Below are 13,579 nucleotides of genomic sequence, written 5' to 3'. Positions count from 1 at the left end.
GTTTTCCTGGTATTTTGGCTGAAATAATGAGCAACTAGTAGTCACTGTATGGATATTATTAGTTTATAAAGAAAGAGACCTCTTCTATAATAACACTCACATATACACATATATTTATGTAAATTTGTGTTATATATCTATGTAATTACACTACATATATATTTACTACCAAACTGTATACTCCAAGAAGGTATAAAATATATCTATTCAGTTTACCATTGTGTACATAAAAGCTAATAGTGTTGAGTATTAAGCACTTAAAAACATTTGATAAATAAAAATAAAATGAAATTTTCTAAAACCATAAACTACCCCCAAATTAAGCCAGTATTGTCTACTTGGGAAAATTTCAATGTGTCCTATTTATGCCCTTAAATAGATTAATAGAGTATTGCTTTTGCAACTGCAGTATTCCTGAGCACACTGAACTATTAGGTAAATAGTAATAAAGATAAAAGAAGTTTTGTCTCTTTTTGCTTGATAAATATTTTTGAGTCCTTCTCAGAGCCAGTTTAATAGCTGTGTTTTGAGATGTGCTAAAAAGATTTTTATCGAATAAGTGTTAAACTGCACTATTATTTACTTGTCTACATGAAATGTTTCCTGGTGTCTATAGAAATGTATTCATATTTAAAATTAGGCTAAAATGTAAGGCTTTTATAAATATCTTTACATTTAAGAATTTCTGTATGGGTCAAGTCTTGTCCATATTACTTCTCATCATCAAAAAAGTGACAGTAATAAAAAAGGAAAATGTTTGCATTAACAGTTTTCTCTAAGAATTCAATTCAACTTTGCTATTATAGAAGAAGAAAAATAGATTCATTTTTTGGTTTCTCCAAATATGTTTGCTCACCAGTAATCATAATCATTTCAAAACAGCAGTCATTTCAAAGTATCTGCCCCATTTTAGTTCAATTGACATTCTTTTTCAAGAGAATTACTGTAAAGAAATGTCATTGTGCCCAGCAGGTGAGAAAAATTGTTACAATGTTTTTAGCTTATTTCAAATATCACTGTTTTCTTCATACTGAAATGTCTCTCTCTGATGCTATCTGAGGAATTAAAAGGTAGATTTTAGGAAAAATGAAATTCATATTAAAATCTAAAATTGAATATATAAATTTAATATCAATATTTACATGGGTAATCTCTCATCAGTTCTACTTTAGACCTAAATCTGTAATTAATGCTGCAACTTTTTAAAAACTTTATTATTTCCTGACCAAGCTCTCAGTAATCAGACTCCTTTAAGCAAACCTCTCCAACAGCCTTGAATATTGGCTTAGAAAAACCACAGATGCTCAGTACACGTGATTTCAGACACTCCTCCCTGCCTTCATAGTGAGAGACTTAAATAAACACTAGAGGCGGGGATTTAGCTCAGTGGTTCCACTGCCGGCCTCCCAAGCCCAAGGACCAGAGTTCCATGCCCGGTACCAAATAAATAAATAAATACACAAACACTAGAATGTTGTACTAGCTCATAGTTCAAGTCCTTCTTAGAGCAGTTGTTTTGGAAAACTTGCAATTAAAATCTAATCTTTGCTCCTTTGAGATGTAAATCTTCTGCCATTCACAACTGTCTTCTCAAAGACTAAGGGATTTCTCCTTGAAATGCAAACATTCATTCATCTAATTCCTTCTCTCCCCCAGCTCTGAGCTAGCTCTGTGGATACACTGCTCAGATGTGCTGCCACAGCCTCACTGCTTTTTCTTTACCACATCATAGGATTTAAAATTTCTTGGCTTTTATTTTAATGACGTTGAGTTCAGTTGCCAAGGGGTCTTTTTCCTATCACAATAATTATAAAATCTACCCTTACAGCTTTAGGGTCCGACTTTGTTTACATTTGACATATCCTTAATGACAAGGAAAAAGAACTCTCTTCTTAATGATGCAAGTCTCTTCTCTGAAGTATCTATCTTCCTTGAAATCATTAGAAAAATTCCTCTGGAAAAAATTCTGTCTTCACTAAGGTTCAATTATTAATATTTTTCTGTTCTGTCATTCTTCATATATATTACATATAAACATAGACGATAATTCCATTCTTTTACCAGTATTTGATTTTGGTTTCCATCGTTCTAACTCCCCCAAGTCTTCACCTCTCAGAGAGCAAGGTATCCAGGAAGATCAATTCATGGATGCTATGGTGCTGCACTCAGGATAACTCTCCTTATCTGCTCTGGTCTGTCCACAACTAGATTCTCTTTAACACCCTCAACTCCCTGTAATCCTCTGAAATGTATAAGCTTAGATGAAGAATATAGTGAATAAATAGGCCAAAGGTGACTTTCTGTTTCTTTTTCTTTTTTTGTGTTGTTACTGGTGATGGAACCCAGGCATTTTGCACTGAGCTGGATCCCTGGCCTATTTTTAATATTTTATTTTTTGAGACAGGGTCCAGATAAGTGCCTGAAATGCATAGACTGGCCTCAAACTTGGGATCCTCCAGCCTCAGCTTCCCAAAGAGCTGGGATTATAGATGTGGACAACAATATCCTGCTTAAAAAGTGATTTTCCAATTTTGAAGTACAAAAAGGAATCAATTTAGAAGGAATTTCTTCTTTTCTCTTTTACTTACCCAATTCAGTGAGTGAAGGACAGGAAAACAAGTGTGCTTTCTTATAATTCTCTTTGCTTTATTTTATTATCAGTATTTAATGTCTGTCCTTTTTTGCTTTTCACTGACTTCATTTAACTCCAAGAATGGAGAGAAGATGGAAAAGCTCTACCTTTCCTCAATACCTGTAGTGTGTCCAGCAGTATTATCTTGGTTATCTGATAGATAGCATTGTTTCTATTGTAATTATGAGGAACTAACATTTTGAGATAAAAGTAACCAACCCTATTTAAGAAACTGAATATGATTTAGACTGGGCAAAATCTATATTCTTACTACAACAGGGACAAGAAAATGTCACCAGAAATAATCCGAGGAAGTCCCCTACAATGGAGATGGGGAAATCTTAATTGACTCCACCCATAGTGCATGTTTCAGGTTCACTGAATTACATCACAGACAAGGAATTTCAAGATACATCAATAAGAGTCTTACATAAGTTTATTAGGCAACACTTTAAAGTATACACACTCAAAAAAAATAATAAGGTCCTCAAGAGGCAGAGGGAAATTATAGCTTTGGGTTGAGTAAATTTTCAGGGGGTAGAAATTTATGGTCCTGGGAATTTATGAAAAGAGTGTGTTCAACTTAGAGATGAAAGACACATGGCCCTTTCTACAGGGAAAAGGTGATTGCCCATTAATATTTAGATAGTCATCACAGGTCATAAGAGCCAAGCCCATCCATTAAGGGAAGACTCATTTTGCAGGTGAAAAGGGATAATCCAGTCATAGGTAAAATGTCCATTTACAGGTAAAAAGGATTGGCCAAGAACCAGTTATGGATAAAAAGGACAAACCCAGGCATATTGTGTCTTTAAGGACCTTAAAAACTTTCCAAAAGTTTTGTGTCTTGAAGGTTCAGCTTTTATTAAAATACAATTTTAATACGATGGTTTTCTTTGTGTCCTTTCTACCTATATTTATTTGTTCTCTTTTACCTCAGGATCTAGGGTCTCTAACTGCACTGCAGATGCCCAATGGGTAACTAAAAGCAGAATAAAAGTTGGCATCTCTTACATGTCTCCCTTTGAGCTACTGTAGACCTCTTCTCAGCTGTGCATGTAGACAGATTAGTCACCTTAGAAGTGTCTGTAATACCTAACGTATCTCATTCCGCATCAAGACTGAGGAAACTAGGACAAGAGTAACTGAAATAGTTCTCAAGTTTTGTAGGGATATACAACTGTCAGCTTTTAAAATGTCTAGTTCCAGTCTCCCTGGAGGCAAACCTAGAAATCTACAATCACCTCAGATTACAGGAAAAGAGCAGCGTCTCTGGGACTGACCCAGGATGAGGGCATCTCCCCAACTGGAAGCAATTAACCCAGAACTGAGCCCAGCTGAACCCAGCCCACATGCACTTCAACCAAGAGCATTCATCTTGTGGAAACTGAATTGTCCTCAAGCCTTAAGGATTCCTCTGGAACTATGAAAGCAAAACTGAGTGATCCAACTGTGACCCACCTCAGCTAACTGACAGTAGCTGGCCACATTCTTTTTGTAAATGGGTCAGTCTGAACCTCTTCATGAGACTGTGCCTCCTCCAGCTGCTCAAGCTAGAGTCTTTTCTTTACTTCCATTTTCTTTCTAATTCTGTCCAAACAAATCTGCCTATGTCTCACACTGATATGTCCTGAAATTCTTTTTCTGTGACAAGAGTCAGCAAACCTAGTCTGAGGAGGAAGTGCACTGGGGTTGCAGTCTCCTCTTTGGGGGCCTTCTTTGGACCACATCTGGTGCCATTTCCATAATTACATACACTTTCTCTTTTATGAGTATGGACAATTTCTTCCTTGTAGCAGTGTACTTTTGTAACCCGGACTCAGAGCCTGATTTTGCAAAAAGCACTGACTTTTCTTAGTTGAACACATGATGATGGATAACTAAAAAGCAAGATAAATTGTTGGCACCTCTGCTATCATTTTGTATCAGCTCCTTTGCCACCTTAAACTGTGGATCATATTCTGTTAAAATCTACACGAAGACATTTCAAGAGTATTTATCTAATAGTTCGTAATGTGATAGATTAGGGCTGGTGCAAACAACTGGGAGGAATGTATCAAACTCATGGAGACCCAGGGCACAAGTGCAAAACAAAGATCCAGGATGACTGTGCAGCTCCTGAGCACTTTATGTGGAACCAAACAAAGAAGTGCCACTTTTAATTCTTCATTTACATCTGATGGCAAGCCAAGTGAATCTTTTGATGGGATAGTTTAAATCTGGCACCTTAACTTAAACTTTTCTTTCCTTGACCCAATTCTTTCCCTATTTAAACCTGAAGCTCATGGCAGTATGTTATAAGACTAAGCTGATACGAGTTTGGTCCCCTTGTCTTTCCAATGTGGCTATATGAACATTAAATTCCTTTCTTATGCTGGGCATGACAGGTCAGGCCTGTAATCCTAGCACTCTCGGAGGTTGAACCGGATGATCATAAGTTGGAGCCCAGCTCAGTGGTTTCGCCGCCTGCTGTGCAAGCGCAAGAACCCAAGTTCAATCCCCGGTACCAAAAAAAAAAAAAGACAAGAAAAAAAAAAATAAGTTGGAGCCCAGCACAGACAACTTAGTGAGTTAATAAGACTCTGTCTCAAAAAATTAAAAACAAACAAAAAAAAGGGTTGGTGATATAACTTAATACAAAGGTCCTGGGGTCAATCTCAATGCTGCCAAAAAATTATTTCCCCACTTCACCATTGCTTTTGCTCTTTGATATTATTTTGGGGCGAGTGGTTGTACCTAACCTGCTGAGACCCCCAAAGTCAGGCCCCAAGATAGTCCCACAGTGGCATTACAACCTTCATGGTGTTACAGAGGGCAGACTTAGAGAGAAGGAAGTGAATTTAGAAAAATAAATCCTGTCAAGTTTATGCTGTAAACATTTGTTTTATAATTTTACTTTTAGTATTTTTTGTTGTTGTCTAAGTCTCTTGTTTTCTTAGCATCACTGAATGAAGACTATTACTTTTACTGTTTCAAGGTTATTTTATAAAATTACAGAATCTTTGAAAGATGTTTTATTGCATAAATTTAAAAAAGAATTACAGTCCTTTTTATATCACTCAATATGCTATTAATGCTCAATCGAGATAGAAATATGATAACTTTAGACTTAAATGCAGTTATTTTCTACTTTCATTCAGTCAGCTTCATCATTTCCTAAAGCCATTTTCTCACAACCTCAAGTCATCTCATTATTGTTCTTATCATCCTGTAAACTCATCTTCATTACTCTATTGATGCCACCTTCACTATTATCTAGAAAACATACCTTTAAAGTTCTCCTTGATAAATCTTTATTCTCTCCAAAGGAGAGAAAATGTAATTTTCTTTTATATTTGGTGTTTGACATAAGGGAAACAGCTAGTCAAAGTGACTTTAAATCTCAATGGAATCATCATTTAACTAGATAAGCACATTAATAAAGCCATTATTGCATGAGGACTAAATATTTGAGAGAACATTAGACTAACTGGATAATATTCTGTTTGTCTCATTATCCAGTCTATCCTTTTTCCTAAAAAAAATTCATACTGCAATGATTATTAGGCATATAAAATGCATAGAATGGTAGTAAACTCCACCCCAAGAATAAAAAGTTTCCCCTGTTCTGAGTGACTCACTGACAACAACAATCGTTTTAATTGTGAGAACAGCATGGACCATTCAGAGACTTAAATGATGTACAGAGCTATACAATTTTTAAATGAGTTGCCTGAGGTCCAGCTCTTCTGTGCTCTCAGATAGTTCTGATCATATTTAAAATTTGTGTATAGATATACAGTACCTGAAATATACAGATAAGATCCAATGCTAAAATTACAATTGAAAGGAATGAATGGAAGGAATTCATGTTTTCGTAATAGGCAACATTAACTATTCCAAAGGTTCTCATTTTCAGACAGAAAAAAATCAGCTAAATAGGCAGTACCACAAAGATCGCCTTCGTCAGACCCATCAGGACAGTCCCTTTTCCCATTGCAGAGCTTCTCTGGCTGCAGGCAGACTGAAGTATCATTAGCACAAGGGTACTTGGGTGGGCCACACAAGAAACTGTCACAGTCTTCTTCATCTGATTGATCTTCACAATCAATATCTCCATCACATACCCATGCTTTGTTGATACATCGCCCTTAAGAGAACAGAAAGTACATGCATTTGATTTTGTAATTAGGACACTGTAAGAATGAGTGGCCATTGATGTCTTTAATCACAGGCAGAATTACATGACATTAGCAAGAAATTTATTTGCTGATAGTTTGACAGTTTGTTTTTCTGGTAGTATTTGAATACTTCTTGCCTTAAACTGCTCTTTGAATTTATGCCTTTAAATTTTCTTTAGTTTCAGTTTATTTTCCTGGATTATTAAAAATTATATGACTTTTTCAAAGTTTAATTACAATGCTTTCAGAAGTAAATTTCAAGACACATTTGTATGTCAGTGCATTTCAGAGTCCTAAATTTAGTTATAATTTTATCGGTGTCTAGATGAAGTCTAAATTTAAGTAAATACTCCATTTTAGAAGTTGTGCTTCTGTTTGAACTTCTAACCTCACATTTCAACTCCTCACAACAGAAATGTCTACATCCCACTTCATAGAAGAAAGTAAATTTTTATTAAACTAACACATGTATAGACATAATTTGCAGACATAGGTTTTCTTTTAATTACTTTAAAAGAAAAAGAATAAAGTGATTATTGTGTGGCAGCACATTTCAAAAGTAATAGTGCAGAACATATAGAGAAAAATAGTCTCTGTTGTCTGTCTAAATCCTTTTTTAATGGTTCAAATTATTCTTATTCTTACACTATTTTTAATTTTTCTATTAATGTATTATCATTTCTGGATTGTACATCATTATGGAGAATGTGTAGAAATTCTAAGGTAAATACAGGTTATTTTCTGACCCTATAACAGTGTCTCTTCAAATAAAGATATAAATTGAGAAAAACAGAAAGTATTAGACAATATATTTCTAAGTCATCATGTATTCAACTGACTTTAAACTTTAAAGGCTACTAAGTTTAAAACAACTGAAACATATTGATGCAAAAGAGTTTAGAAGTGGTATTACATATATGTTAATAGTTATATATATATATTATTATAATTCAATAACATGATTGGTTCGATGGCAATAAAAATATATGTAATGGCATTCAATATTAATTATTGTTTTAAAATTCTTTTATTGGTACATTTTAGGTATACAACACATTTACATTTCTCACTGGGAACTTGTACCTTTACATGTTGCATCTTGGTTCTTATTTTTTCCCCATTGCTAGCCCTCCCTACACCCCCTCCACCCTTCCCTATTTACAAAGACTTTATTTCCATTTTTTCCATTTCTCAGCATTTTTCCTTTCCCTTCTTTCCTTTCCCCTGCTCCTCCCACTATCCCTACCCCATTGGACCTTTTCTTCCTACTTTGCATTATCGATTATTCATTCTAATCATTGGTATATTTTAGGTATACAATATAATGACATTCATCATTGGAAATTTGCACCTTTACATAGTCTCTCTTGGTTCTTATTTTTCACCCTTGCCCAGACCTCCCTTCAACCCTTCCATTCCTCCTTATTTACAAAGATTTTTTTCCTATTTTTCCATTTTCTCATAATTATTCAATATCCTTCTTTCCTTTCCCCTCCCCCTCCCATTTCCTTCCCTTTGCCCCTTTTCTTCCTATTTCACATTACCTATTATACATTTAGTCCTTATTTACACTTTCAGTTTCTCACACCAGAGAAACTATTCGGTATTTATTCATGTGTGTCCTATTTATTTCACTTAAGAGTATTGCCTCAATATGCATCCATTTAGCTATAAATGTCTCTCATTTCTCATGTTTTATGGCTGAATAGTACTCCATTTTATAAAAAAAAACATTTTCTTTATCCAGTCTCCAGTTGATGGGCATTTGGGCTGTTTCCAAGTTTTAGCTATCACAAACTGTGCTGCTATGAATGTGGGTGGACATATATCACTGTGGTATGATTTTTTTAATTCTTTGGGGAAGATCCTCAGCAGTGGAATAGTGGGGTCAAATGGGACTTCCAGTCCTAGTTCTTTGAGGTATCTACATACTGATTTCCACAGTGGTTGCACCAGTCTACACTCCCACCAGCAGTGGAGCAGGGTTCCTCTTTCCCCACAGCCCTGACAGCACTTGTTATTGGTTGATTTAATGATAGTAGCCATTCTTTCTGGGGTGAGGCTGAATCTCAGCATTGTTTTCATTTGCATTTCTCGAATGAACAGTGATGTTGAACATTTTTTCATGTATTTATTTGCTATTTCTACTTCCGTGTCTGAGAAATATCTGTTCATGTCAGATGCCCATTTTCGGATTGGGTCTTTAAATTTGGGAGGTCTGATCTTTTTAAGTTCTTTATAGATTCGAGATAGTAGACCTTTGTCTGAGGAAGAGCAGGTGAAGATTTTTTCCCACATTGTGGGTTGTCTCTTCACACTGATGGTGGTTTCTCTTGCTGTGCAGAAGCTTTTTAATAAGAAGAGATCCCACTTGTTGATTGTGCTAGTTCACGGGCAACTGAGGTTTTGTTCATAAAATCTTTTCCTACACCGATGTCTTCTAGAGTTCTATCTAACCTCTGTTCCAACTGGTTCAGAGTTTCTGTTTTAATATTTAGATCTTTAATCCATTTTGATTTTAGTTTAGTTCATGGTGAGAGATATCGGTCTAGTTTTAATCTTTGGCAAGTTGAAGCCCAATTTTTCCAGCACCATTTTTTAAAGAGGCTGTTTTTCCTCCAGTGAGGGTGTTTGGCTCCTTTATTGAAGATGAGATGGCTGAGTGTGTCTGGCCTTGTTTCTGCATCTTCTAATCTGTTCCACTGGTCCTCAGGTCTGTTTCTTTGCCAGTACCATGCTATTTTTATCACAGTAGCTTTGTAATATAGTTGCAAGTTGGGGACTGTGATACCCACTACCACGTCTCTGTTACCTACAATTGCTTTTGCTATTCTGGGTCTCTTCCTGTTCCAAATGAATTTTTGGATTGTTTTCTCAAGGTCCATGAAGTATGCTGCTGGGTTCTCAGTTGGGATTGCATTGAATCTATATAGCAGTTTTGGAAGTATGGCCATTTTCACTATATTATTCCTTCCTACCCAGGAGCAGGGGATGTCTGTCCATTTTCTGATATCATCTTCAAACTTTCTTTTCAGAGTGCTATAGTTTTCAGAGAAGAGGTCTTTGATTTCTTTCATTAGGTTGATTCCTAGCTATTTCAGTTTTTTGGATGCTATTTTGAAAGGAATTATTTGCCCTGTTTCTCTCTCAGTGAGTCTGTCATTCGTGTAGAGGAAAGCTATTGATTTTTGTGTGTTGACCTTGTAACCAGCGACTTGACTGAAGTTGGTTATTAAATCTAGAAGGCTTTTGGTGGAGTTCTTGGGGTCTTCTATGTAGCTATCATGTCATCTGCAAATAATGACAATTTGACTTCTTCATTTCCTATCTTTATTCCTTTTATTTCTTTCTCTTGTCTAATTGCTGTGGCTAATGTTTCTAAAACTATATTGAACAAGAATGCTGATAGTGGACATCCTTGTCTTGTTCCTGATTTTAGTGTGAAGGATTTCAGTTTTTGACCATTTAGTATGATATTGGCTGTTGGTTTTTCATAGACAGCTTTTATCAGTTTGAGGTAGAGACCAACTTTTCCAATTTTTTGTGGTGCTTTTATCATAAATGCATGTTGGATTTTGTCAAATGCTTTTTCTGCATCTATGGAGATAATCCTATGGTTTTTGTCCTTGGCTCTATTGATATAGTGTAGTACATTGATTGATTTTCATATATTGAACCATCCCTGCATCCCTGGGATGAATCCCACTTGATCAGGGTGTATGATCTTCTGCATTCTATTTGCCAGTATCTTATTAAGGATTTTTGCATCTATGTTCATTAGTGAGATTGGCCTATAGTTCTCCTTTTCAGTTGGATCTTTCTCTGCTTTGGGGATCAAGGTGATGCTTGCTTCCAGAAATGAATTTGGGAGTATTGCTTCCCTTTCAATTTCATTGAAGAGTTTAAAGAGTAGTGGCAGCAGTTCCTCTCGAAATGTCTTGTAGAATTCAGCAGTGAAGCCATCAGGACGTGGGCTTTTCTTAGTTGAAAAGTTTTTAATTATGTTTTCAGCTTCATTGGTTGATATTGGGTTGTTTAGAATTTTTAGGTCTTCTTCATTCAACTTTGCTAATTCCTATGTATCTAGGAATAGGTCCATTTCTTCTGTGTTGTCCATCTTACTGGCGTGTAGGTATTGATGATCCTCTGGATTTCTGCTGGGTCTGTTGTCATTTCACACTTTTCATTCCCAATTGCACAGATTTGGGCCTTTTCTTTCCTTTTTCTGATAAGGTTGGCTAAGGCTTTGTCAATTTTGTTGATTCTTTCAAAGAACCAACTCTTGGCTTCATTGATTTTTTTTGTATCATTCTCTTAGTCTCCATTGCATTGATTTCTCCTCTGATCTTTATAATTTCTTCCCTTGTTTGAGGTTTGGGGTTGTCCTGCTCTTCCTTTTCTAGAAGCTTGAGGTTCAGCATCAGGTTGTTTAATTGGGCTCATTCTGTTTTCCTAATATGTGTATTCACTGCTATGAATTTCTCTCATAACACTGCTTTCATTGTCTCCCATAGATTCTGATATGTTGTATTGTCATTGGCATTTAATTGAAGGAACTGTCTGATTTCTTCTTTAATTTTCTCTATGACCCATTGGTTTTTCAGAAGTGTGTTGTTCAATTTCCACATTTATAAAATTTTTTGAGTTTCTTTTGCTATGGATCTCCAATTTCATCGCACTATGGTCTGATAATATACAAGGGATAACTTCAATTCTTTTGCAACTACTAAAACATGTTCTATGTGTGAGTATGTGGTCTATTTTGGAGAATGACCCATGTGCAGCTGAGAAGAATGTGTATTCTGATTTTGTGGGTTGAAAGATTCTGTAAACATCTGTTAAGTTCACTTGTTTAAGAGTTCAATTAAGTTCTAGTATTTCATTACTTATTTTTTGTCTAGTTGATCTATTTGTGACAGTGGGGTGTTGAGGTACCCTACTACAATTGTATTAGTGCATATATGACTTTTCATGTCCATTAGTATTTGTTTTATATAGTTGGGCACACCAGTGTTTGGTGCATAGATATTTATGATTGTCATCTCTTCCTCTTGGATTGCTCCCTTTACAAGGATGTAGTGTCCTTCTTCATCTCTCTTAATCAGTGTTGGTTTGAAATCTACTTGATCTGCCAAGAGGATAGCTACTCCTGCTTTTTGGGGGGCTTCCTGTCACATGGAGTATTGTTTTCCACACTAACTTTCAGTCTATGAGTTTCCTTTTGAATTGTGTTTCTTGTATGCAGCATATTGTTGGATTTTTCTTCTTGACCCATTCTGCCAGTCTGTTTCTCTTGATTGGTGAATTGAGACAATTAATGTTGATGGTTATAACTGAAACATATTGACTTATCATTGCCATGACTTTTTCTTTTGGTTGGGTTCTCACCCCTTTACATTTAATTTCTTGTCATGCCAGATGGGTTCATTCTGCTTTGCTTCCTGGGGTTGTGATCCTCAATGTCTGTTCCTAGGATATTCTGTAAAATTCTTTAGAGTGCTGGTTTGGTATTCACGAAGTTCCTAAGGTGCTCTTTGTCATGAAAGTATCTTATTTCTCCATCAATCTTGAAAGATAGTTTTGCAGGGTACATCAATCTGGGTTGGAGGCTGTTTCCTTTTAGGGCTTGGAATATGTCACTCCAAGCTCTTCTTGCCTTGATGGTTTGTGTTGAGAAGTCTACTGTGATTCTGATGGGCTTACCTTTGTATGTGATTTGTTTCTTTTCTCTAACTGCTTGTAGAACTTTGTTCTTCTGTTGAGTCTTCTGGAATCTTCACAATTATATGCCTATGGGTAGATTTTTTTTGATCAAGGCTATTTAGAGTCCTATATTCCTCACTTATCTGTATGTCAATTTCTTTTCCCCTGTTTGGGAAGTTTTTTGCCATCACTTCTGTGATGAGTTTTTTATGTCATCTGCACCCTCTCCCGTTTCTTCATTGACTCTGATCAGTCTTATGTTATTCTTCTTTGCATCGTCTAGCAGCTGCTGGATTGATTTCTCATATTCCCTTATAATTTTGAAACAATTTTTCTTTTCCTGCTCATTAATTGCAATCTTATCTTCTATATCTGAAATTCTGTCCTCACATTGGCTCATTCTTCTCTGTAGACTTTCAATGGAGTTTTTCATGTCCTGGAAATCTATTTGCATCTGTTTTATGGATTCCATTTGTTTCTTATGTTGGGATTCCATCATGTTCCTCAGCTCTTCTCTAGATTTATTAAACATGTCTTGCACTTGGAGCACAATTTCTCCTGTTATCTGAGAAATTATTTCTGATTTCATTTTTTTCAGATCCCCTTTTGTTGCCAGTTCAGTGGATCCAGGTGGTTGATTATCAGAATGTTCCATCTCATTTCCCTTTGTGGTTGCTGTAGGTGATCTGGTAGTCTGGTAATGAGACGTACTTACGTGCTTGCTCATTTCACCTGGGGGGGGCAGGGCAGGTGCTGTTGTTGTCAGTGCAGCCTACCTCCTCTGAGCTGGGAGAGGTGGGGCAGGGGCCAAGAGTGGCGCCAGGGATGGTGGCCCAGAAGCCCCTTCCTCTGGGCCGGGAGTGGCAGGAAATTTGGCAGCGCAGAAGCCCCTTCCTCTGGACCAGGTGCAGTGGAACAGTGGCTCAGAAGCCCCTACCTCTGGGCAGGAATTCTTTAAATGCTGAGAACTTGATTAGGTCCAGTACAGTGGTCTGGCTGTCCAGCGTCCTCTGTGTCTTTGTAGTGTGTAACCAGGTGTACAGAGAAGAGGCCAAAGGAGCGGGGTGGGGGTCCAGTGCATTGC

At 36.4% G+C, this 13,579-nt stretch overlaps 1 protein-coding gene across 11 annotated transcripts in view; it reads right to left on the bottom strand.

Moving 5' to 3' along the window:
* The window catches only part of Lrp1b (LDL receptor related protein 1B), a 1,848,437-nt gene that overhangs the window by 669,905 nt on the left and 1,164,953 nt on the right, over positions 1-13,579 (bottom strand). For all 11 annotated transcript variants that reach the window (XR_015445151.1, XM_087195526.1, XM_087195530.1 and 8 more), the window contains one exon: positions 6,561-6,761. Coding sequence is in view for 10 of the 11 variants with exons in the window: in XM_087195526.1 (XP_087051652.1) it covers positions 6,561-6,761 (201 nt within the window). In the remaining variant the exon portion in view is untranslated. The remainder of the gene's footprint in view (positions 1-6,560; positions 6,762-13,579) is intronic.

The sequence above is a fragment of the Heterocephalus glaber genome, unplaced genomic scaffold (assembly GCF_053883595.1).
Source record: "Heterocephalus glaber isolate CG9 unplaced genomic scaffold, H.glaber_assembly_v1.0 deba00000347, whole genome shotgun sequence".
Taxonomy (NCBI): Eukaryota; Metazoa; Chordata; class Mammalia; order Rodentia; family Bathyergidae; genus Heterocephalus; species Heterocephalus glaber.
The sequence above is the reverse complement of the archived record's forward strand: the minus strand, read 5'-3'. Positions and strand labels throughout refer to the sequence as shown.